Below are 25,306 nucleotides of genomic sequence, written 5' to 3'. Positions count from 1 at the left end.
TTCCCAGTAGGGAACAGAACTGAGACCACGTACTTGCCGAAATTCTACATTTAAACCACCAGTTTGTACAAAATTACATTAAAAGAAACAGATTGAAACCTTCCCTTCGAACTGTCCGCAGGGTCTATCACATATCTAAGTAAATTGTGCCATTACCTTGTGTGCGCTGAATCTGCTTCACGCTGGGCTCGCCTCCCCCCTCCCCCCTCTCGACGAGATATGACACACTCACAAGTACTGAGGCAATTCAGGCAGTAACGGCCTTTTTTTTTTTTTTTTGAGATCTAGTAGCCGATAGTCCCGGGGCAAACACTAGGCCCTGCTGCTGCTCGTCTGTGGCAGTGACATTACCGAAGAGTTGGAAACTTCACACATCAAGATACCCTAGCGGGGGAAAAGCGATCTGTCGTGAGGAAACAAGTTCCCTACGTCAGAAATGAAACCCCCTCTTCGCTTCTCTGCTAGTAATCAAATAAATTCAGTGAATTTAGCTAGTTCTAGGTGGATTCAAATGTCGTTGATGTAGATTTGCTGCGGTGGTTGTGGAAGAAGAAGAAGAAGAAGAAGGCAATTCAGTGAGGAAGGAGAGATTTGCAAGGCGTTGTAACTTGGCGGGGTGGAGCTTGGATATTTTATTGGACAAGTAGTTGCCTACTTGGCATGACTGGAATCTGGGTAGAAGAGTGGGGTGAAAGTAGATTTAGTAATAAGCTGACGAGAGTGGTGGTGTCATGGCTAATTTGGTGAGCTGGTGGGGTGAACAGCAGAGGGGGGGAAAGATTGAAGAAAGATTAGGGGTGGGTTGGGGGGTTAAGATGCTTGGCACGCCTGTAGTAAGATCTGACTGCCCGTTTGATGAGAGGGCAGCCAGGGAAAGAAGCGGCGTGGTTACCTTGGCAATTTACACACCTCGCCTGGTCACGAGGTACCTTGCAATCTTTGTGGTAATGAGGGCCACCACACCTATTGCATGTGGTAGAATTAGTGCACGAAGCAGCTGTATGACGGAGATTTAAGCAGTTGTAACACTGTATGACCAGGGAGGGGTGGGGGCTGGGGAGAGATTGAGGTGGGGTGGCTGGTTTGGGGCGCGAAGCGGGCTTCGGAGTAGGCTTCCGGCGTCTTCTTTTTGTCTGGATGGCTGTGGTGGTTAGATTGGGTGACGGTTGAGTGGCATAGGGGTTGAAACAGGCATCGAGGGGTCTGTGGTTTGGGCTGGTGGAGATGATGATATGAGAGGGGGTGGAGGCGGTGGTTTGAACTTCTTGAGGAGTAGATTGGATGGAGTCAGTCTGAAGTAATTTAGACTTGGCGATGGGGGCTTGAGTGCGGCGGTTTGGGGTGGCTTTCTGGCAGGAATTTTCAAATGGATTTATCAAGATGGGAGTGGGGATGTCATCGTGTCGGAATTTGTTTAGGATGACAGAGATGGATTTATTATGGATGGGAGTAATGATCATGTGGTTGTTATGCGTCTCCTCAATAACAGCAACATGTTTACTTATGACTGGTTCTATAGCAGTGATGACGGCTTTGCGGGTGAGAGGAACGGGGCCGGGGGTGGTGAGGGGGATGATTAGGAAACTGTTTTTGGGGACCAAAGGGAAAGGGGTATTCTTGGGAGTGTAGTGGAAGGGATGCTCGAAAGGATGATCTTCGACCAATGTCCAATAACGGACCATTTATATTGGTATTATAAATTTACTTATTCGGGACAAATATTTCAGGTTCCCTATCGGAATCAACATCTATATCATCTGATGGCCAAGCAGGCATCAATTTTTGGTAATGAGACAAAGTCTCTTAGTGCACTGGCACTGCCGGTGGCTCCAAGTAGCCTACACAGTGGCCTGCACGGTATGCACTTGCCGGCGTATTGGTGGGTGTGCAAGTTACCAACTGACGAGCCCACCCTAGCACATGACGGCGAAACGCTGGCAACCAAGAATGAGTTAGCTGAAAAATTTATAATGTCCAATAACGGACCATTTATATTGGTATTATAAATTTACTCATTCGGGACAAATATTTCAGATTCCCTATCGGAATCAACATCTATATCAAATACATAGTTTTCGGGGTAGCCACGGTGAATATTGGCTCTCCGGATTTTTAGTATCAGGAGAAAAACTGCGTGGGTTTAAGGCACTCCAGGAACCGTTAGGGGTGGGGGGCGAGAAATAAATATAAGCAAAAATAGTGTCGAATCCACACTTTTAGGGGTCACTGAGATGAATATTGACACTCCAGAATTTTTTAATGCCCAAGTTTAGCCCCCTTCGGGGTGGGGGGCGATGGGGGAGTGATATAAAAAATAATCGAAAATAGTGTCAAATCCATAGTTTTCGGGGTCGCTGAGATGAATAGTGAGACTCCGGATTTCAGTGGCGGTTTCTGGTATAGCGCAATGGAGCAATGAACCTCCAGTTTATATCAAATTGTACTCAACTACGTAATTTTCATAACTCCCTTGTCAATCTCGTAGCTCTTGCTAAGTCCCTCTATCCGTAATATACTCGTACTGGCTTTCAATTTATGTGAGGTGCGCAAGGTATGTGGCTGGATACTTGTCTGGAATGAACCCCTTGCAAAGGCGACCTCTCCGTCCGTACATAGGCGAAGGGAGTGGCGAGGTGCGAGGGGACGAAAACCAGCACTAAGGCAAGACCAGGATATCGCAGAAACGGATCTCTGTTCTTTACGCATGCGCAATAGGCCACTGTCTCAAGACTAGCTAGTTGTGTTGTTGGGGTTGGGGTATGTGCCTGCCATCTGTTGGCCTTACGGGAATTTGACTAAGCAACAGAGAACAGAGCACGTAACTAGCGCTAGTGTTGAAAAGCATCGTTACTACCAAAAGTCACATTAAACTGTCAAATTCCAATTAATATCTTGTCCCAAATATATCATTACTTGCTAAACATCTATTAATTTGCCTTCTTTGGAATAATTACCTTTTGGAGAGAAACTTAACTCAAAAATCATTGAGGCAAGGAATAGCGGCAAGGTAATCATCATCATCATCATCATCATCTGTTTACCCTCCAGGTTCGGCTTTTCCCTCGGACTCAGCGGCAGTGTCCTGGAGCTTCAGACTCTTGGTAGGGGATGAAACTGGGGAGAATGACCAGTACCTCGCCCAGGCGGCCTCACCTGCTATGCTGAATAGGGGCCTTGTGGAGGGATGGGAAGATTGGAAGGGATAGGCAAGGAAGAGGGGAGGAAGCGGCCGTGGCCTTAAGTTAGGTACCATCCCGGCATTCGCCTGGAGGAGAAGTGGGAAACCACGGAAAACCACTTCGAGGATGGCTGAGGTGGGAATCGAACCCACCTCTACTCAGTTGACCTCCCGAGGCTGAATGGACCCCGTTCCAGCCCTCGTACCACTTTTCAAATTTTCGTGGCAGAGCCGTGAATCGAACCCGGACCTCCGGGGGTGGCAGCTAATCACGCTAACCACTACACCACAGAGGCGGAAAAATAGCCAGCCGGACACCAGTGGGATCCGAACCCACAACCTCCCGATTTCGCGTCGGTTGCTCTACCAATTGAGCTATGGTGGCCTAGGCATGGTAATACCAATGAAAACTTTTAAATATAGTTGTTACTATTCCCATGACATCGCAAGCAGAAAGGTGTTTCTCTACCCTGAAGAGAATGAAGACTTTCTAGCGCAGCACAATGACCGAGGATAGACTTATTGCTCTTGCTATGTTGTCAATTGAAAGGAACTTTGTTCGAGACTCTGCGGACTTCAATGAAGCAGTTATTTCTTATTTTGCATGTGGTAAAACTCGGCATGTAGGCCTACCGTATTTTCTGCTCCTCTCGTATTTGATCACATTTCTAGAACTTATGTCATCTTAGTTTAGGAGGTTACGGCCCACGATGGAAGAGAAGCTGGCGGAGATGGGGAGAGGAGAGTTGGGGGGAGGCAATTCTTTCTTCTTTTGAACCCCCAGTGATGCAAGTCACGCGCCGCCACTGCCGGATTTTTTAAAGTCCAAATTCAGCTCCTTTGGGGTGGGGGCGAGGGGGAGTGATACATAAAAATAGTCGAAAATAATGTCGAATCCAAATTTTTCGGGGTCACCAAGATGAATAGCGGCACTTCGAATGAATTACCATCTTAGAAAAAATACCATGTAGATGAAAAATCACAGCCTCCGCTGGGGGTGGGGAGTGATAGGGGCTGACGTGCAAAAATGACGGAAAATAACGGATATTAATGTCGAAATCCATTGTTTATGTGTCTCTTATACGAACTGTGACGCCCTTGATACCGTTTAAGTTCACGTTCTGTATCCATTGAGACAGAAGCTGAGAAGGGCTTAAAAGTATATCGTATAAAATGACCGAGATTAGTGTTGAATACACTGCTTTTGGGGTCACTAGGCTGATTGTGACAGTCTCAATGACTGCCGAAATCATGTACATCATTATGTACGGTGCGACTGGTAAATAACTTTTTTGGAAAGAATCAAATACTTCCCAGTCAATTCTAGCTTCCACAAGGACAAGGTTTTATCGAAAATTAAATAATCTAAAATTTGAAACCAGATACATCTAAATAACTCTAAAACTACACAATAGGTTGTAAAATCAATATCTCAAAAATAAATCAATAAGCATCCACATTACACTTAACTAACTGGTAATACAAATACTAAAGGTAAACATTCAAAAGCTACCCGGACAACGCCGGGTACTACAGCTAGTTTATCTATAATAATAATAACAATAATAGTAATAAAAGGAAGTATTTGCTTTTGAAGATGAAATGCATAGATTCACTGTCACTAGGCAACGTACATAAGATAGGTAATGCAAGCCAAGGAGCCATTTTGTGTCCATGGTGTAGGAAGCCATTTTTGGTCCCAGTCCGTAGTATCCGGAAGTGTTTATGTGCATATGTGCGATGCCCAACCAAAGCTGTGGCACGCAAAGATCTGAAATTTTTAACATAGGCATATTGCTTTCATTAATTAAGGAAACATAATACACTGGCGGAAAAAATATCTAAACACCATTAAATAAGGAATGTAGAATACAGAAATTTTGGCAATATATTTGTCGAGGTAACATATTTAATTGATTAAAGGTACAAGACTACAGGTTGATATCCATGCGAGAAAAGCCATCGCAAGTGTGCCATGCTGGTTCATTAATAACCAGCGAAATCACCTGACTGTTGAATGCAGGCATACAAACATGCATGCATTGCGTCTTACAGGTGCCGGATGTTAGCTTGTGGGATGAAGTTCCATGCCTGTTGCACTTGGTTGGTCAATGCAGGGACGGTTAATGCCGGTTGTGGAGGCCACTGGAGTTGTGATGCCCCATACGTGCTCGACTGGGGACAGATCGGACCATTGAGCAGGCCAAAGCAACATGTTGACACTGTAGAGCACGTTGGGTTACAACAGCGACTTGGGGTCGTGCATTATCCAATTAGGAAACACCCCGGGAATGGTCCTGCTGTCATAGGAAATTGCTCCCCAGACCAGAACTCCCGGTGTAGGTCCAAGGTATCGATACCACCGACAGGTGGAATGCAGGTGCTTACTTGGCCTCCTCCTAACCAACACACGGCCATCAGTGGCACCAAGGCAGAACCGGCTTTCATCGGAAAACACAACGGACCTCCACTCCATCCTCTAATGAGCTCTTGCTTGACACCACTGAATTCGCAGACGGCGGTGGTTTGGGGTAAGTGGAATGCACGCCGCAGGGCGTCTGGCTCGGTGCTGACCTTCAAGTAACCTATTTCGAACAGTTCGTTGCGTCACTGTGGTGTCAACTGTTGCTTGAATTGCTGCTGCAGACGCAGTCCGATGCACCACAGCCATACGCCGAATACGGTGGTCCTTCCTCTGGATGGTGCCATGGGGATTTATGGAGCCCAGTTTTCTTGCGAGCGCACCTTCTCATGACCACTGCTGTTAGCACACATACACAGTGGAGACATTCCTGCCAAGTCGTTCTGCAATAGCGCGGAAGGAAAATCCACCCTCAACGTAGCCCTATTATACGGCCTCGTTCAACCGCAGTGAGCTATTGATACTGGCCTCTTCGTCATTGTAAAGACATTCTTGACCCACTCACAGTCACTCCGTCCAATCTCACAAGTAACTAACGCTCTCGCTTGGGGGGAGGGGGAGCGGCGGCGAAGCCCGTTCCCCCCGCGTGACTATTGATTCAATCTACATGGCCTCCGACATGCTATTATTTCTAAGAAGAAAGAAATAGCAGGGAAGAGTGGGAAGTGATACAAGGAGTATCTGCCTGTTTCCATGTTAGACACGCTACCAGGCAAGGCTTGTATTGGTTGGATAGTGTTGAAGTATGGTATTGAAGGGTCAGGGAAAAACCACATAGGCAGAAAAGAGAAATAGCCTACATGTAAAACCTGACGTCCTGTGATAGCACATGCAAGAATGTGGGATGGAAAAGTCCAGAGGTAGTGTTAGTTAGGAACAGGTAACATGCACAAGTCATAAACCTATTCCTCGCCATTCCGTCTGCCAGGGGATGGGTGTGTCTGGGCACTGGTGTGACTAGCGCTGGCCTTGCCGACTGCGGAACCATGCGTCGAGTGCCATTAGGGCCCGCTGCACGCCACCACCTCCTTGGGGTCCCTTGTACCCTGTCTCCGATCTCGGAGAATGAGGCCAAGCCCGCCGAGGTGGGGGCCACCTGGAAGGGGGTGGATCATGGCGCTGGGCCTCCTTCCTCTCTGCCCGCGCCATGGCTCGGTAGACAGGGCAACTGCGATGGGAGGCCGGGTGGCCCCCCGAGCAGTTGGTGCACATCGGCGCCTCCTTAAGTGTTGCGCAGGCCGTGTAGTGGTGATCACCACCACAGTGGTTGCACCTCACTTGGAGCCCACAGCTGACCTGACGGTGGCCCCACCTCAGACAGCGGAAACACTGCAAGAGCTGCTGAGGGGGACGTTTCACTCTCACCTGGCCGCCGCCACTCGCTGAGGTCCTCTCCTGATTGGCTCCTCGGTAGACTACTGTCCTGGGAGCAGTCCTGGGTTGCAGCTGGGCGGCCCTCTCCTGATGGGCCGGCGTCGCCTTCTGCTTCCTGGTCCGGCGTCGTCGTCTTCTTCCCGGGGGTTGCTTCTCGGCAGAGGAAGAGGCCTCGTCCTGGTGGCCCTCCTCCCGGCCTTGTGACCCCAGGGTAGCTGGTGGCTCCGCTGCGTCGCCGTCTTGGACTCTGCGGTCGCATTGAGGTGGTCGTATACGCGGAGCGTCCCCTGGTGGTTGTTGCAGCTAATGCCACGAAACTCTGCACACACATTCTCAGTACCGGTACTGACGTGAATCATCACTCTCCGTTTTAACATGCTCAAGTTTACAACAGCACCGCCAGCGGCTTTCAAACTCGTCTCCAGAGAATCCAAACCATCTTCTGCATAAGACCTCTCTGTGTCGGTGCAACGTAAAGCAAATTGTAAAAAAAAATAAGTAAACATATAAATAAAATGTTCTTGCCTCATCCTCAACTTCTGCTGCCCTTCTTCGTCTAATGTCAGGAGTAAAGTAGTTTAGTGACAGTGGTTGTTCTCAAGCAGCCTATTACAATATGGCTTGTTTTATTTAGAGCAATATCAACTTGCTTTGCATGAGCGGAATTTCTCCAGACTGGAGCTGAATATTCAGCAAAAGGGAAACACAGAGCAAGAGCAGATGTGCGGAGAACGCTTGACTGTGCCCTCCGCATACTGCAAGTAAGTTTCAGGCGAGTTTTTCCAGGGTTAGTCTTCAGAGGGTTTGTATCATAATAGACAACTACACGTAGATCTTCAAGCGCTGCTGACAGTTTCCTTTCTACCTCCTCATCGGTTCTGGCCGAATATTCAGCATAAGTAATCGTATTTATGTCAGGTCTGATCGGCTGGTTCTTGTATAGATGTTATACAACAATGGAGCCAACACGCAGCCTTGAGGGAAGCCATTTTTCTGTGTTCTGCAACTACTCATGTTCTCCCAAGGTGACAAATAACTGTCTATTCTGCGTTAAACACTGGATGGACTGCATTAAGTGGTAATCTTTTGCGATGATGTATGTCTTTCTAATCTACTTCCTGTGATGGTCATAAGTTTCAGTAAGGTCAATAAATACTAACCCGTGATGTGCCCCGTTTCATAGCCATCTTCGATGTCTTGTGTTAGGGTACGTCCATAGTGCACCGCTTCTCGCTTTGTCGCGTAAACCGCGCCAGTTGCAAGCAGCGGGGGGAACCCGCGCGAATCTAGCTGGTGGTGGTTATAGTGCACCGCTCGCGGAAGGCCGGAAGCATCTGTCAGTAGGCAAGATAGAGGTGTCACGCGAGGATCTAATGTGTATGCTGTTGACAACAGATGTTATTTATCATAAAATTAAAAAGAATTACGAACGTCCACGAAATGAACATTTTTTTGCTAGTGGCTTTACATTACACCGACACAAATAGGTCTGATGGCGACGATGAGATAGGAAAGGTCTGGGAGTTGGAAGGAAGCGGTCGTGGCCTTAATTAAGGTACATCCGCAGCATTTGCCTGGTGTGAAAATGGGAAACCACGGAAAATCATCTTCAGGGCTGCCGACATCTCCCCGATGCAAGCTCACAGCCGCGTGCCGCTAACCGCACGGCCAACTCGCCCGGTACGAAATGAACAGAACTCGCCTTAAAGTAGGAGAATAACATACTTTTTTACCTCAACTGAAAGCTCACCCCGAGAAATTTTACGAATATTTCCGAATGGATGAACAGACTCCATCTTGAACAAAATCGAATACCGGATAAGAAAAGGATGGTGTAACTTTCACCAACAGAAAATGCTTCCAGAAGTAACTATGAGGAAAGTAGTCTTGAATTATTAGTTTTGATTGTTTTATTTACAAAAAAGGGAAAATGAAATGGTGTGATAATTTTGAACATGATTTTATAACAATAGTTAGGCTATAGGCCTAACTATTTAATTACCGTGCTCGATAGCTGCACTCGCTTAAGTGCGGCCAGTATCAAGTATTCGGGAGATAGTGGGTTCGAACCCCACTGTTGGCAGCCCTGAACATGGTTTTCCGTGGTTTCCCATTTTCCACCAGGCAAACGCTGGGGCTGTAGCTTAATTAAGGCCACGGTCGCTTCCTTCCCACTCCTAGACCTTTCCTGTCCCATCGTCGTCATAAGACCTATCTGTGCCGGTGCGACGTACATCGTCTTATAAAATAAAAAAAAACCATGTAATGTCCACGATAAATTAATGGTGGAAGCATTAAAAGTACACTTTTTCAAAACTAATTTTATTAGAGAATGAATACGAAGTAGGCCTAAATATGAATGAAAAAGTTTAGCATTACACTTTTTAACGCAACACAAATTCACCTAACAGTTTCGTTTGACCCAGTGCGCAATGTCTCAAATGCATCAGCGTGAAGTGCGGTCTGAACGGTCTCTTCATTTGAGTATTTAGTACCACCATGACTGGAATTAGGGCTGGGAATGTGTGGAATATCCTGGGTACTCGGGTAAACGAACTCGTCAACTAATTGCTGAACTCTATTTCTGAGCCGCAGTTTCAAATGTTGCGGTATTTTGCTTACACAAGCCAAAACGCTTCGAAAGAACAATGCATCTTCATTGTCGTCACATCGGTCACATCTGCCTTCTTGTATGACGTGTTCCAACAAAGAAGCCTTTTTTTCCTCAGTCATTATCATTTTCTGGTTATACTTTGAACTTAATTCGTCTCGCTTCCTTTTTCTTGGCAAGCCTATGGTTTCATCCCGCTGTGTTTCCTGAGTTGTGTGTTGTTTTTCCACTTCCTGAACACCCTCCGTAAGTTCAATTCCACACCCAGCAGCAGTGTGGGCAACCATTTCAGAATGCTCATTTGAGCTGGAGTTTTACTGTTTTTCAAGTTGCTCGATGTAGTTCTTGAGTTGACGATGCCCACTAAAAACATCAGTGATTTAGAATATGGCCATTTGGATTCTGGATGACCGCCAGCATCACCTGAACGACAGGGAGGGAACTTTCCCATTTCTATGGCGAATTGGTCTCTCAGATACTTCCACTTTTTCCGCAGAACCCCATCTGAGAAAACAAATTTTTTTTTTTTTTTTTTTTTTTTTTTTTTTGCTAGGGGCTTTACGTCGCACCGACACAGAAAGGTCTTATGGCGACAATGGGAAAGGAAAGGCCTAGGAGTTGGAAGGAAGCGGCCGTGGCCTTAATTAAGGTACAGCCCCAGCATTTGCCTGGTGTGAAAATGGGAAACCACGGAAAACCATCTTCAGGGCTGCCGATAGTGGGATTCGAACCTACTATCTCCCGGATGCAAGCTCACAGCCGCGCGCCTCTACGCGCACGGCCAACAAAATTATTAGTTTATCGATTGATTATTTACTTAGCTTTATACTGTTAATAACTCGCTGATCATCTGGAGTCCCGTTCAAAACTATTCAACCATTAGGAAATACCTGGAAACACATTACTGAGAAATGCAGTAATGTTTAGTAACTACGAATGTAGTTGTTTGATATAATAATGACGACTTAATTTGTGTTGATAATAATAATAATAATAATAATAATAATAAAAGTACTGTCTATTTCTCACTTACCGTCTTCAACACCCATTTCAGCAGCTATTTCCTTCCATGCTTTGTCAACAACGTTGGCATGGGCTTGCAACCTTTTGTCCCAAATTACACTTTTCATAAATACTTTGGAGATTAAAATGTCTTTATCCGCTTCCATTATAAAAGCAAGAGTGAGAACAACGTGCGCAGTCGGAAGATAAACAGCAGACTGACCGGGCGTGTTGGGCGGTAAGCGGTTCAAGCGGGGAAAAGAAATAATAATTATTTCCTGTTAAAGCGGGTAGAAGCGGTTTGAGCTGGTTAACACAGGTAGGCGGGTGCACTATGGCCGCCCCAATCAGTTTTCACTATCTTTTCTTTCCCGCTCGCCCGCCGCGATAAAGCAGGAAGCGGGAAGCGGTGACTATGGCCGTACCCTTAGGTTGAGTGTTTGGCCAAAGCATGATCATCGTGGTCGGAAATATAACTGTTCGTTGATGATACAGAATTTGATATTCGATCGAAAATCATTCTCTGGAGTACATTGTAAAGTTGACAAAAACGTGATACTGGTTGGAAGTTTCTTGGGTTTGTAGGTTCTTTTCCTGGTTTCACTAGCGCTACAGCTTTTGCTCTGCGCCATATCTGCTGTTTTGAGGCGCATCCCAAACATTTTCACATGTTCTGCATGCAGATCATCCAATCCAGCAGCGTTATTTCTCTTCATTGCCTGGATGTAAAATCTCCAATCCTGCTACAGTGAAAGTATTTGTGATAGTGATAGTATTTCTCTTGGGAACATCTTTGAAGTTTACAATTCTCAGTTTCCTTCTTGGTTTTTCCATTCAGCAGTTGCCGGTGAGCTGTTAGGTTAGGAGTTACTTTGAACACGCTAGGAGAAGCACCTATTGGGTCATTGTTGAGATGTTTCAGGAGTTTTTAAGCCTCATGCCCGTTCTGCTTCATATCTCTCTGAGACGTTAGGTTGCACCATTTTTCTCTCCTGGCAGTTTCTGTAGCTTGCATCATATCTTCACCAGTCTTGATTGTTTCTTCGGAGAAAGAATCTTCTTCAATAAGTTTTTCATATTTGTTCAAACCCATCTTAGCCCAAAGCTGGAATGTAGGATGTTCTGCAAGCTCTAGGAATGTGCTTGCGTGAACTAACTCTGACTGCTTCAACAATATGATCGTAATTGTCTGGAACGGGATCAGTTTCTAGACCTTCTTGTTCAAGGTCAAGCATGAACTTCTCCCGCTGTGATTTTTTTGAAATTAAATTGTTTTGTACTTTTCAGTATCAGGTTTCACAACTGCTTCTTTAGCACAGATTATGGCTCTATGTTGTGTGCGTGGTTGTGGCTCTGTAACATCCTTTTTTACTTGGCGAGCAACATTTTCATTTACAAAAATATTATCTGGGATTTACCCATGTTGCTGTCTTCCAGTGTTGAAGAAAGGAGGTATCTTTGGGTCATGTAGTAGTTTCAGACCTATCTGTTCTGCCTAATTCTCATTCACCATTTTGTTCTGTTTTTCTGTATCAGGATGTACAGTGGCAGTTCAAGCCATCCATAACCATCCTTATAGACTGTGACTGAAAGTCGACTGGTTCCTGAAGACTAAATTATGTGCTTGGAGATTTGTGTACTGATGTAATTGTGCACGACTGGTTTTCAATGATGCTGCTCAATTAAGCGATATGTTCCATGTTGTCTGTGGAGAGATGGCATGGTATGACATTAGTAGAAGAATAAGCTTGAGGAGAACTTTTGGAAGTAGGAAAGATAATAATATGAAGATAATGTTGGAATTCAAGTGGACACATTTGGGCAAATATTCATTTATAGGAGTAAGGGATTGGAATAGTTTATCAAGGGAAATGTTTGAAAATCACCATGTTCCTTGAAAATGTTTAAAAAGCTAGGTAAACGGTTGATAGGGAATCTGCCACCTGGGTGACAGCCCAAAATGCAGATGATTGATTGATTGATTGATTGATTGATTGATTGATTGATTGATTGATTGATTGATTGATTGATAATCATTGGAATTAGGCAGGCTGTAAGAGAACTGGTTGTTGCTGATAACGGCGCCTTGGTGTCTCTGATAACTGTAAAAATAGTTAGCGGGACATTAAAACCATTATTATTGTTACAGGGATTTATCATGGGCTGCAGAAATAAGGAAGCGTGTGGGGTGAATGGCTGAACAGGGCACTACTTAGCGAAAAAATTACTCTAACAAAATATGGAAATTTTATTTCTTTCCTCTCTTAAAATCCAAATAGAGTAGTTTAATGATTTAACAAGAAGTGGAAAAACATAGCAGTTGAACAATTTTTTGAGAATAGTAACGTGTAACAAAGAGCTCATCAGCTCCAACACTACAGTGGAGTTAGAAGTCCTCAATCAGGTACAGTATAATGGGAAGAAATTTATGTTTATTAACCTCCATATTGAAGAGCATAATAGTTCCTAACAGGTACGTCATTATAGAGTCTGAGCTCTTATTACATAGAGCCTGGCCTAAATAAAGCAATATGTTGCTTGTTACCTTTTCAATTATACTGGTAGCCAGTTTGGTGATACCATTTCATAGTGTTCATAAAACAGTTTGCCCCATGGTAGGCTTATCATTTTCAAAATTTCACACAAACAGTTGGAGTACTGTTCCACAAAGGAACCTAAATGTATACATGGTTACCTGCAAAACCATAATGCTTATGCAGGTGCATTATCCTACTAGGCCTTAAGAAGGAAAAGAAAAAGTTTTTAACAAATACAGGCTGTTAACAAAAGGCAAGGAGGCAAAACACCAGCACTCCTCAAAAGAATATTCTGGAGAAGACTGGAACCTAAGAAACAGAGGCTAATCCCATGCTAAAAGGGTGACTGAAAAGGCAAAAATTAAAGGCTGAGACTAATTTCCAAATTTAGAGGTTGAAAAACTTTTGTCACCCAAGTAAAAAATAGAAGGGAAGGATTCAGAGGGTAACCACTTGTGCTTCTAACATTAAATTATTTTCCCAATAGGGAATATAAATTGAGTCTGAAGACTATGCAGAACATCCTACATTACAGCAAAAAATCCTACATATTTTAAAGAAAACCGTTGAAATCTTCCCCGCACTACACACGCTGGTACAATCCCATATTTATGTTTATTCTGCCATTATGTGTTAGCTCTGGATCTTCTTCAAGCTGGCCGCCCCGTGCCTCTTGCCCATTCTCACCTCCGTCAAGTCGCACATGCAATCACCTGAGCAATATCAAACAAGACGGCTCCAATGCGTTCAGTTGAAATAGATCCCGAGGTGAAAGTTCTAGACTATATTAGAATCCAGGGTGCTGAAAGGTTACTTTTTTTTTTCACTAACCAAAGTTCTAATTGGTTAGAGAACTTCATTACAGGCATATGATAGGCAGATTACATTAGAGGAGGAACCAGGTGTAGAGTTGACAACTTTGGCACATTAAAGAAAACAATAACAAATGAAAAGGTTTACCTACTACTACAACAAATTAAATTTCTCCGTAGATTAACTGTGGCTTAGCCCACCAGAGACTTCTTGAAAATAGATGCCAGAGCCATCTAACCATTGGAGAAACAAGTTTTACAAAATCTTAAGAGTTCTTAATCACTGTCAGAGATGGCCAGAGTGGAGAAGGCGCACAGTTTGAATAGCTGAGGAAGGTGTACCCCTGGTGCAAATTATTATTATTATTATTATTATTATTATTATTATTATCATCATCATCATCATCATCTACCTTCTTGGCCGAATGGTCAGCATTGAGGCCTTCGGTCCCACGTTCAATTCCGGCCGGGTCAGGGATTTTAATCGCTTTTGATTAATTATTCTGGCTTAGGGCTTAGGTGTTTGTGTTTGTTCCAACACTTTTCTCTCCATATTTAGACAACATACTACACTATCAACTACCACAGGAACACGAAATAGTGATTACATCCCTCCATATAGGGTTGGCATCAGGAAGGGCATCCGGCTGTAAAATAGGGCTAAATCCACATGTGCGACACAGTTCACATCCGCGACCCCACAGGTGTGGGAAAAGCAGTAGAAGATGAAGTTTACATGGGAACAGTAGACTGGACAGTAAAACAGGAAAAGGCAATATTTCATCATGTGCATGAACGATCCGAGGACAGGACATCGACTACTATTTTTAGAGTTAGCCTTGCTTCCTTTGTATGTGGGACAAAATCCCCCCCCCATTGCTCTTGCTGTCCTGTCTTTCTGCGAACACACTAGGGACAACCAAGTAAGGAAATAAGCATATGGTCAGGAGCGCAGGTGTTCGCCAGAATGTTACCAGATTTTGATTTCAACTTAAATTTGAAGTTCATTAGTGTCTGTAGTGTGCTCAAATGCCTGTGGAGTGTTGACTGTAGGAATAAGCAATGTCGCAACAACATGATGGAAAAATGATAGAAGGCATGGTTATTAGATTAAAAGGAAGTGAAAAAGAGGATCAAAAGCCCATATCGATGTACGTGACAGAAGTAAAAAAAAAAAAGAAGCAGCCCATTCTTCACGGAGTGCTGCACTGAGGAGATGTAGCGATGTCGGTCGGTGAGGCCTGGCACGAAGTCGACGTTCCAAAACATCCCAAAGGTGTTCTGTAGGATTCAGCCCCTCCATGAAAAGTACGACCACACCATAACACCACCGCCTCCGAATTTTACTGTTGGTACTACACATGCTGGCAGATGACGTTCACCGGGCATTTGCCATAACCACACCCTGCCATCGGATCGCCACATTGTGTACCGTGATTCGTCACTCCACACAACATTTTTCCACTGTTCAGTCGTCCAATGTTTACACTCCTTACACCAAGCTGACAGGCCGAGAGGCCAGTGGGAGGTAGAATGTAGAGTGTGGATTAGAGTGAGTGTTACAGTGAGCAGAGGAATTGGTTGATATCTGAACTTGTCAGAATCGACTTGAGTGAGAGCATAGTCAGCCTTGCCTTGTGATGGTAAAGTGAATAATCAGTGTGAGGACTTCTTGAAATCTGTACATGACAGAGTCAACAATAAATTGCTTCAGTGTGTTTCCCTTGATTGTGTTGTGTATAATTGTATATAACTGTGTATTGTTAAGGAATGGACATCGCGGCAACAAACTGGTTTTATGCAAGGAAGTGAACATATCTCGTGACATTTATTTACACCAAAATAAAATCACATTGAGAATGATAAATCACGTACAAGATATGTAATAATTTTGTTAAGTTTCCTTGGATCTGTTTTTATGATGTGTTATGAACATTGTCTTGTTTTATCTTTTCCTGCGCTACCGAGCTGTTTATGGTTTACAGGACAGTGCAGTATTGTCCTGTCCTGCATATTGACCCGTGTAAACTCTGCTTTCATTTTTATTTCAAGGGTTTTAATATTTGGGTATGCATTAGATTTGAGTAATTAAAGTAGGCTTATTTGTCTGTGCTTATATATCGTGGTCAGTACATGCATTTATAGCAAAAGTTATGGTGACTTAAATACGTTATTAGCTATTGTTACTTGTTCCCATTGTCTTTTACTGCTTCGGCAGGCATCTGCTCTACCGCATCGCGAAGGGCTGGTAGTGACATTGCCTGGCACTGCAGCACTTGGTTTCACTAAACCTGACTACAATTTACGGAAGATTATTTTGGATCATTTCAGGCACTTGGGATGTGTGTCTTCTCAGGACAGGTAGGGTAAGTGAAACGGTGTTAAGGTGCAGCGAAGCTAATGCAGTAAGCCCTGCAATTGCGATTAACAGTATTCTTAAGAAAGAACAAAACTGCCTTTACATCGGTCTAGCTGCCTCTGTGGATCAGTGGTAGAGTGTCGGCCTCCGGATCCCAAGATAGCGGGTTCAAACCCGGCAGATTTTTGAAGGGCAGAAGAAAGTCCATTCGATACTCCATGTCGTACGATGTCGGCATGTAAAAGATCTCTGGTGACACATTTGGTGTTTACCCAACAAAATTCATTAAAACTCAGCCATAGACGCCTAAGAGAGTTTCGGTTTACTCGGTCTGGCATCTAGTGGACCTAGAGTAAAACAGAATGTCGAAATTGACGAGCAGACAGCCAAATGGCGTTGAATTGAAATGTCTGCACACGGTAGCCGAGGCCACACTATTATTATTATTATTATTATTATTATTATTATTATTATTATTATTATTATTATTATTATTATTATTATTATTATTAAATCGGTCTGTTTTCAGTCTACTCAGTGAAAGGTGGGGTGGACTCAGGATGTAAGTAGGGGGAAGTAACAGACATGAATGTAGTGACTGTGGTTGCTGGTACAAACAGGTGGGAATAATAGCAGCAGGTTAGTTGGAATGAGGAGATGAAGGCTGCATTAGGAATAAAACTCTATAAATGAAGCCAAACCCACAAACTGGCTTCAAAGATAGGGTCATGTTAGGAGGAGGATAGGTTACCTGGGAAAATGATTGACTTGGCCATGGAGGATAAGAGAAGTAGAGGGAGACCAAGGTGAGTATGATTCGACTCAGTTTTCAATGATTTTGATAAGAGGTGTGAAACTAAAGAAGGCCACTGAGCTAGTTGCAATAGAGAATTGTGGATGTGCTTGCAGACTGAATGCTGCGTAATTAATAATGAAAATGCGTGAACTTATATGTATATATTTCTTGGTTTTCTGAACCTATTCCTTGTTTCAGGAATATCTGCCGCCGTGTCTCTCGGCTCACTTGCTTGGGCAGTAGCTGCCTACACTCGTGCTATGCGTCGTGCACGTCCAGACAAGAAGTGTGTTTCCTGGCCTGGTTTAGCTTTACAGGCCACATGGCATGGTGGGATGGTCACTGCCAGAATCACCACTCTCGTGCTCTTTGCAATTGGATTTAGAGCTTGGCTCTTCCTTCTTATTGGTGAGTTCAATTTTAATAAATGTATTTTTTAATCAAAGGGCACAGAATTGTTATCTCTAGAATCTTGATCTGCACAGAGTCTAGATGTTATCTTTATGAAGAGTACTTTCTTGTCAAGGTGCTGTGGTTTGAATGTGGGTTTTTAACTTGGAAGAAAAGCTGAAAATCAGGATTAACATCATCCAAAAACTAGCAGGAAGAATGTGGGGAGCACAAACAGAAACTCTGTGGACCTTCAACCTTTATTCATATGACATGCCGCAAACCTCCAGCAGGAAATTTGGATGTGCTGACGACTGGAGCATGACCACACAACATCGATCCTTTACTGTGACTTAGGAAACCTCTTATCTAGCCATACTGGCTGACCGTATCAAAACATGGAGACTCTGCCCTAATATGACAAAATCTGAAGTAACTTGCTTCCATCTGAATAACAAGTCTTTAATGGCATACAGCTTCTCCACAACAAACACCTTAAATATTTGGCCATGACACTAGACAGATCCTTGACCTACCGTCAACACGTATTTTAGACTTCAGCTAAACTAGGAGTAAGAAACAACATTCTGTTTAAACTTACGACCACTTCAGGGTTTACTCAAGCAAATGTATGCCACACAACTGCACTTGGCCTAGCTTACTCCGTGGCTGAATATTGCACATCAGCTTGGCCCAGCAGTTGCCATGTTAAGATTGACGTCCAGTTAAACCAGACTATGAGACTGATATCTGGGACCATTCAGTTTACTGGTTACCAACTCTCTGTGATATTGCTCCTCCACATCTTAGGAAACAAAACGCTTACTCTAAGAATATAAAAGAATTGTGCCCTAACCCACAGTTACCTGTCAGTGCTGATGTTTCAGATCATACGATATTACAGCAAGAAATTGCTTCAAGAAACCCACCAGTATCAGCAGGATTGATTCACACAGTAAACCTTCAAGCTCCAACAGAAATGTAAAGAAGAATGGTTCACCAAGACACATCCACAATGACAACGAGTCAAGCAGCGTAATAAAAGGTCCCTGGAATTCCAGCTAACCCATCAGTTATGGGGCCAATTAAACCGGATATGCACTAATCATGGATGCTGTGCTGCCTTGGCATATATTGGGGTTGGAAACCATCAGATGCTTGCAACTGTGGGAATGACAGACAATATACCACATCGCATTTGCATGTCCTATCAGGTATTACCCGGGATAGAGACAATATTTTATTGATGCGATACCTGATGTACTTGAATGGCTCAAGAACCTGGACTGTAATTTTGCAAGGGCAGCTGAAAAATGTCCATCATGAACTTGTTTTTCTTTTTTTTTTTGTTTATTCCTGATTATTTTATGCTGTATGTAAATCATACTAAATAAACAAAATAAATACCTTTTAATGGTTAATACCTGGACATGTAAGTGAGTCCACATGTCCATATATTTCATTGCTAGCTTAAATTTGGATATTAACTTGTTCTTCCTTGTCGCAGGCCATTGCCTTTGTTCCTATATTGACTTATTTTCATATTATAGTGTTTCCCCATAACTTGTTCAACTTTTCTTCTGGTTTGAGTTCTTGAATAACTAATTAGCATGTTTTCTCCCTTTCAGGCATTCATTGGGTTGGAATGACAGTGTGGATAATTTTTCAGAAGACCGACTTCTGTCAGACTCCTTGGGAGGAAAGGATCTACAATTGTGTTGTGGGTGTCATATATTGTTTCTGCTTCTTCAACCTTCAAGAAGGCCAATCAAGAAGAAGAGCATTGGCTTTCTATATCATTACTGTAACTCAAAATATTGGCTGTCTGGGACTATTCATTGGATTGGCAGGAATGACGAGACCATGGCTTGTCCTCATAGGAGTTGGTGGTATTGTGGGAGGCACAATCTTAGGTAAGGAAATATTGAAACCGAGAGTATCATAAGACAAGTTCTGTTGAAATGAATGTTGTAGCTCATTGAGGAACTCATGTAAGTTGCCAAATCTTAAAATTTGACGTACTGAGTTAGTTGGTCAAGCTGATAGAGGCGCACAGCTGTGAGCTTGGATTCGAGAGATGGTGGGTTCAAACCCCTCTGTTGGCAGCCCTGAAGTTGGTTTTTCGTTTTTTCCTATTTGGCCATGGTTGCTTCCTTCCCACTTCTAGCCCTTTCCTATCCCATCGTCGCCATAAGACGAGGCAACGTAAAGCAACTTGTAAAAAAAAATTTTTTAAATTGACTTTTGATAGGAATGATCCTAGACAGTCTTCAGGGCTGGTCTAATTACAGAGAATTGCATCAACTTCACTAATCATCATCATTGTCGACCATCTCCAGTTGTCCGGGTGTGGTGCACGAACCCCTTCCATCTTTGTCTGTCCATGAACCACTGTTCTCTCATAACCTCCTCCCAATCTTCTCCTCTCTCCTCGACATCTGATATCTTTCTTTCCTAGATCGGTCCGTTTTTCTCGCGGTCTGCCCACTGGCCTTTTTTCTTTTACTTGTCTTTCGTATTCTCTTCTTGCAGTCCCTTGTGCACTCATCCTTTTTACATGGCCAAACCACTTCAGTCTTGCTTTCTGGATCATTTGCGGTAGGTAGTCTCCTATTCCCGCCTCCTCTCAGAGTTTTTTTGTTCCTGATGTTGTCCTTCCTGGTCTTCTGTATCATGGTGCGTAGGAACTTTATTTCTGCAGCTTGGAGTTGTGAATTGTCTTGTCTCGTTAACGTGGTAGTTTCCAGGCTATACATGAGGATGGGTGTATAATACGATTTATATAATGTCATCTTAGCTTTCAGTGATACTTGTTTATCCCACAGCAGTTGCCTTGCTAATTTGACTGTCCACCTCATACTTTGCAAGGTTGTCTTTTGATACCATTTCCCAATTATTTTAACTGTAGAACAATCTCCAGTTTGGTGTCATTTAGTCTGATTCGTGATTTGTCATCTCCCCTCTGTAACTTCAACACCACCGTCTTAGCCTTGCTGATATTTAAATCATATCTCTTAAACTCTCAACTCCATTTCTGTAGCTTTACCTCCACATCATTTTCGGTTTCACCCCAGATCACCACGTCGTGATCTAGGCAAGAAAGATATTATGGCATCCATCACAGTGATAAATAGGGGAGGGAGGTGACAAAGCACTACCCTGCTCTACTCCTCTTTTCATTTCAAACCATTTGGACAGCCCGCAACCCACTTGCACACAACTTCTGGTTTTATCATACAGCATCTTCAGTTTTTCAATGAGACTGCCGCAAACTCCCAGCTCTTTTAGGCATTCCCAGATACGCTCCCTTGGTGCGCTATCATAAGCTTTTTCGATGTTTAGGAATAGTAGAAAAAGTGGTTTCCCTTCATCCCATTGATTTTCCATTAACATCATCCTGACAGCGAAGATAAGGTCTGTAGTTGTTGTTCTGGGTCTAAAACCGTATTGTTCCTCTTCCAATAAAGGTTCTACAGTTCCTTTTAATCTACTCACTGTGATTTTTTTACAGAAGTTTTAGACCCTGAGAGAGCAAAGTAATTCCACTATTTGCAGTCAACTTCACTGTTAATCAGCTAATTCTTTGATAATACATGGAGCTTGACAAAGAGACATGCTTAAACCTTGAACAAAAAAGTGTGTGTTTTAATACCGAAGCATTTGGATATGATTCCACTGACTGTGTCGATGGGCAGTTTGCGATGTTCATTTTTGTGTGTGCGCTCTTTTGGTCTTGGACACTATTACCAACCATAGCAGAATTAAAATTTTGGAGCTGAGAGCAGACTGTATGTAGCAGAATGTTAAAATGTAGCAAATTTCAAATCGAAGACACATGTCAAAAGACATTTTCGGTCAGCCTTTCTTTACACGTTCAAGAGTTAACTTTCCTCAATAATTCAGTTTTAAAGGAAAGGAAGGTGAAGTCTTAACTCTGTCAGTGAATTACATTTTCAACTGAGACTATCCCTGCATGATCTACTGATCTACAGGGTCTCTCATATAAACTAAGACCATCAAAACGGTGTTTTTAATCTCCGATCCGTAAGCTACAGTATGGGAGGCGAGTGGATAGTTCTTGACCTTGCAAGCAGCCTGCATCAAGCATCGGTCACCAGTCTGAATCTCAGCTCTTAACATGGTGAGACTGTTATCATTACAACACTGTACTTTCATATGTAAAAGTTCTGGTTTCATCTTAATGGTCATGTGAACAGTCAAAACTCTTGCTATTGGTATGCAGAAAATCCTAATGGTATTTATGAAGAAGTCCCTCATTATGATAGGAAGATTGATGTTTGGTGTGCTGTTAGTGAAAGACAGATAATTGTGCCTTTTTTTTTCTTTTTTCGAGACAACTGTAAATGCAGAGAAGTACGAAGAAGGCATTTTGATGTCGTTTTCCATCAGTTAACAGAAGAAGAAAAATTGCTTGGGCGGTTTCAAGAAGATTCACCCCCGCTCATACAGCAGAAGATTCCCTTCTTACAATCTCAGGAGTGTTTGTAGACAGAGTGATCAGTGCTGGTCTATTTCCCCCTCATTCTGCAGATCTAACAATGTGTGATTTTTTACTTGTGGGGGTAAACTGAAAGAAAAACTGTATTGAACAAATCCTCACACATTGGAGGAACTGAAAGAACACATTACGAATGAAATCAGAAACTTTACAGTGGCATAACAGTGCTTGTAGTATTTAAAGTCAAGCAAATACTGTAAATTGTTATTTACCACATTTTGAATCTTCTGCTAATAAGAAGGAGCAAAATAGTTACCGTAATAGCAGAGTTATGTGATGATGTTAGTGGATTTTTGCTTTGGTGGGGTGGCAGTGCTGGTCATGTAGTTAGTTACTCGTGTATGTGTTTGTATGTTTAGTGTGATGACTGCATGTTACATGTTGTGTAGTGCGAGATCAATATGATGATGATGATGACGACGATGGGGTAGGAAGAGGGTGAAACCTGGCGTTGGTGTACTCCTGTCAAATAATACCGATGATGAACTTCTCCATCCAATGGACAGATCATCAGTATCAACAAATTTAACCATATTGGTTCACAAATTGATCCGTATTGATAATCTCATAGAATAACAGAAGGTGTTGTTGTTAGGTCCACCCTGTCAATATTCATTGTCCTTCAGTAATTCATTATTCAATGTTCATACGTTTCGGGAACTACCATTCTGTTCTTCAGCGAATAAACATCACAAGTAAAATTTCTCATAATCTAGGAAACATTTAAACTTAATTACATGAATGTTGATATTGAAACTTGAAATCATTACACAGAATTATGACATTAAAAAGTTCTCTTGTAGAGTAAAAAGAATTGATAGGAGTAAACTGAGTTTGTTTGGACATGTAAAGAAGATGGAGGAGGAAAGAATACCAAAACAGATGATGAAGTTTGACAGAAAGAAAGCGATAGGGAGACCTAGAACAAGGCGGATTGACAAAGAAACCTGGACTGAGACAACATGATGGAAGAGGAATGGTGGAAGGGGAGAGGAAGGTGGAGAAGTGCCATGAATGCCCCGACCCAGCAGGGGAAAGGAGGAGGATCATGATGAGAGGTCAGACCATGTGAACACTTTCATATGAATGGCTTCTTCTGAAAATAATGTCCAGCTCTTTGGCTGAGTGATCACTGTCTTGGCTTTCACGGCAACACTCAGTTGTGAATCTTTCGTTAGGCCCTACTTCTTCAACAAAAATAAGAAAACTATGGACTCGCTTCATTAATTACGAGTTTAATGGTTCCAACAGCTCTATCACGCACACAGCGTCATACTATATGTTAACACTACGAGCTTCCAACAAGAAAGTTTCAATGTCATCTTAAATAATTAAGCTACTTAAGGTTCATTTTGACCTTTTCCACAACTTCAAATTGGGTTGCCTTTGACTAGATTCCACCCTTACTTTGATACTGTAACCCAAGACCTCAACTTTAGCCATAGACTTTCTCATTATTTATGTAAATGTGGACTAGTTGACTATTTTTATAAAATGTTTTAAATCATCACTGTAAAATTGCACCAACATTATTTGTTTTTCTTGCAGACATTTTTAAACAAGTTTTAATTGTGTAAATTGTCATTTAAGAACTCACAACAATTTCACATATTTTTATAATACTCACATTTCTCTATGTAACATTTTGACTAAAGCAATCAGGATCCTGATCTTTATCCTTTAAGCATGAGAGTTCGGCTGATGATGCCCATATAATGGGCGAAACATGTCCCGTCAAATTAGTATAACAAGATGTAAATCTTATTTTTAAGAACCCAACTGTATTGAATAGGTTGATCCTAATAAACTTTTGTAACATTTTAAAACTAATATACATTTCAATACAAACCAATCATGAAATTTATAACATGTAATACCCCGGCTTGATGAAAATAAAAATACTTCTGGGCTACAAAATACAATAAGTCTTGCTTTAAACAGGATACTTCCATGAAATCATATCTACTTACATCATAGGCCAATAATTTGTAGATGAACATAACAATCAAAAAGAAATCCATATTAAACAGCAGCAGGCATGGTGAATATTAGTTTGGAGCATACATAACAGGACTTTCTTGATAAATTAAGCAGATATGCGATAATTCAAAAAGGCTTTACACATTAAAACTTGTTTAACATAACAGCCAAGAAATAATATAAAACACACTGCAAATCACACGCTAGTTTGACTTTAAAGTCATAGTTGTGGCCTTTTTAGCTTCCTGCAAGAAGTCTTGGGAAAATGTTTTGTAATAACAGGGACCAGAACTGCTGGTCTTCAAAATAGGAATAGACTCCAGAGATTCGTAGGACATGGATGATCTGATCTGTTCTATTTTTTCTTCACAAGGCTAGAAACACATTCACATTCTGCATTGCTATGGGGTATGGTGAGAATAGAGAGCATTACTCAAGAAATTCAGTTATACTTAAGAAGTCCATGGGCTCTACGAATTCTTGATATTTGTGCCCAACTGGAATCACTCAAAGCATATTGATTTGCAACTAAATTGTCATCTACCTGAAGAGCTGTGACTGCCTCTGAAGCTCATTCACCACCTCATCTGTAGTTTCATTCTCTTCCTTGCATAACATGATAGGAAACTTTTCCAAGAAAAAAACTAATGGAAGAAAACTGTGCATCTTCAATTTTGTCTAACCTAGCAACTTGAGCATGCTTTAACACATCATCCTAAAGTGGAAACTTGTTGATGATGTAGTCACAGGCAGTGCAAAAGTAGTTTCTCACTGATGAAAAGGAAAGGGATTTTTCTGCATCCTGGAGATCATTCACTATGTATGAAGTCTGAATGTCAATAACTAACTCATCATCACTTGTTTGATTTTGAATCAAGTTGTACTCAAGTTCAAGCAGCGAGGAGCTTTTGACAATTTTGGGCTTAACAAATTTGGTGAATAACTGCTTTAGCAAATCCAGTAGAAGTTCTAATAAAAAGTGAACATTTGGGTAAGAAGTCTTAAGGGCAACATTGAAATTGTCAAATGCGGGAATAGTCACATGAAGGAAAGTGCAAAAGGCCCTGTTCAAGTTTGAGGATAGGAACTTAAACAATTTTTCCTCACATATTATAGCAGAAGTCGTAGCTTTTAGGATGGGTTTGTCACGTTTGGAAGAATGTGCTATTCTTTTAGGGGCATGTGTAGTAGCAAAATCAAGAATTCCCTTCTTCTGATACTCTTTGGATCCACTTTGTTCAACTCTATGTATTCTGAAAGATGTCAAGCTTGTGGAAATGTTTTAGGTACATAATATTACTTCCTCCTTGAAGGATGGAAGAAAAA

At 42.4% G+C, this 25,306-nt stretch overlaps 1 protein-coding gene across 1 annotated transcript in view; it reads left to right on the top strand.

Moving 5' to 3' along the window:
* The window catches only part of LOC136874584 (uncharacterized), a 249,392-nt gene that overhangs the window by 192,255 nt on the left and 31,831 nt on the right, over nucleotides 1-25,306 (top strand). The window contains exons 4-5 of the mRNA XM_067148220.2: nucleotides 17,290-17,499; nucleotides 19,110-19,394. Coding sequence (XP_067004321.2) covers nucleotides 17,290-17,499; nucleotides 19,110-19,394 — 495 coding nt within the window. The remainder of the gene's footprint in view (nucleotides 1-17,289; nucleotides 17,500-19,109; nucleotides 19,395-25,306) is intronic.

This window comes from Anabrus simplex, chromosome 5, assembly GCF_040414725.1.
Source record: "Anabrus simplex isolate iqAnaSimp1 chromosome 5, ASM4041472v1, whole genome shotgun sequence".
Taxonomy (NCBI): Eukaryota; Metazoa; Arthropoda; class Insecta; order Orthoptera; family Tettigoniidae; genus Anabrus; species Anabrus simplex.
The sequence above is the reverse complement of the archived record's forward strand: the minus strand, read 5'-3'. Positions and strand labels throughout refer to the sequence as shown.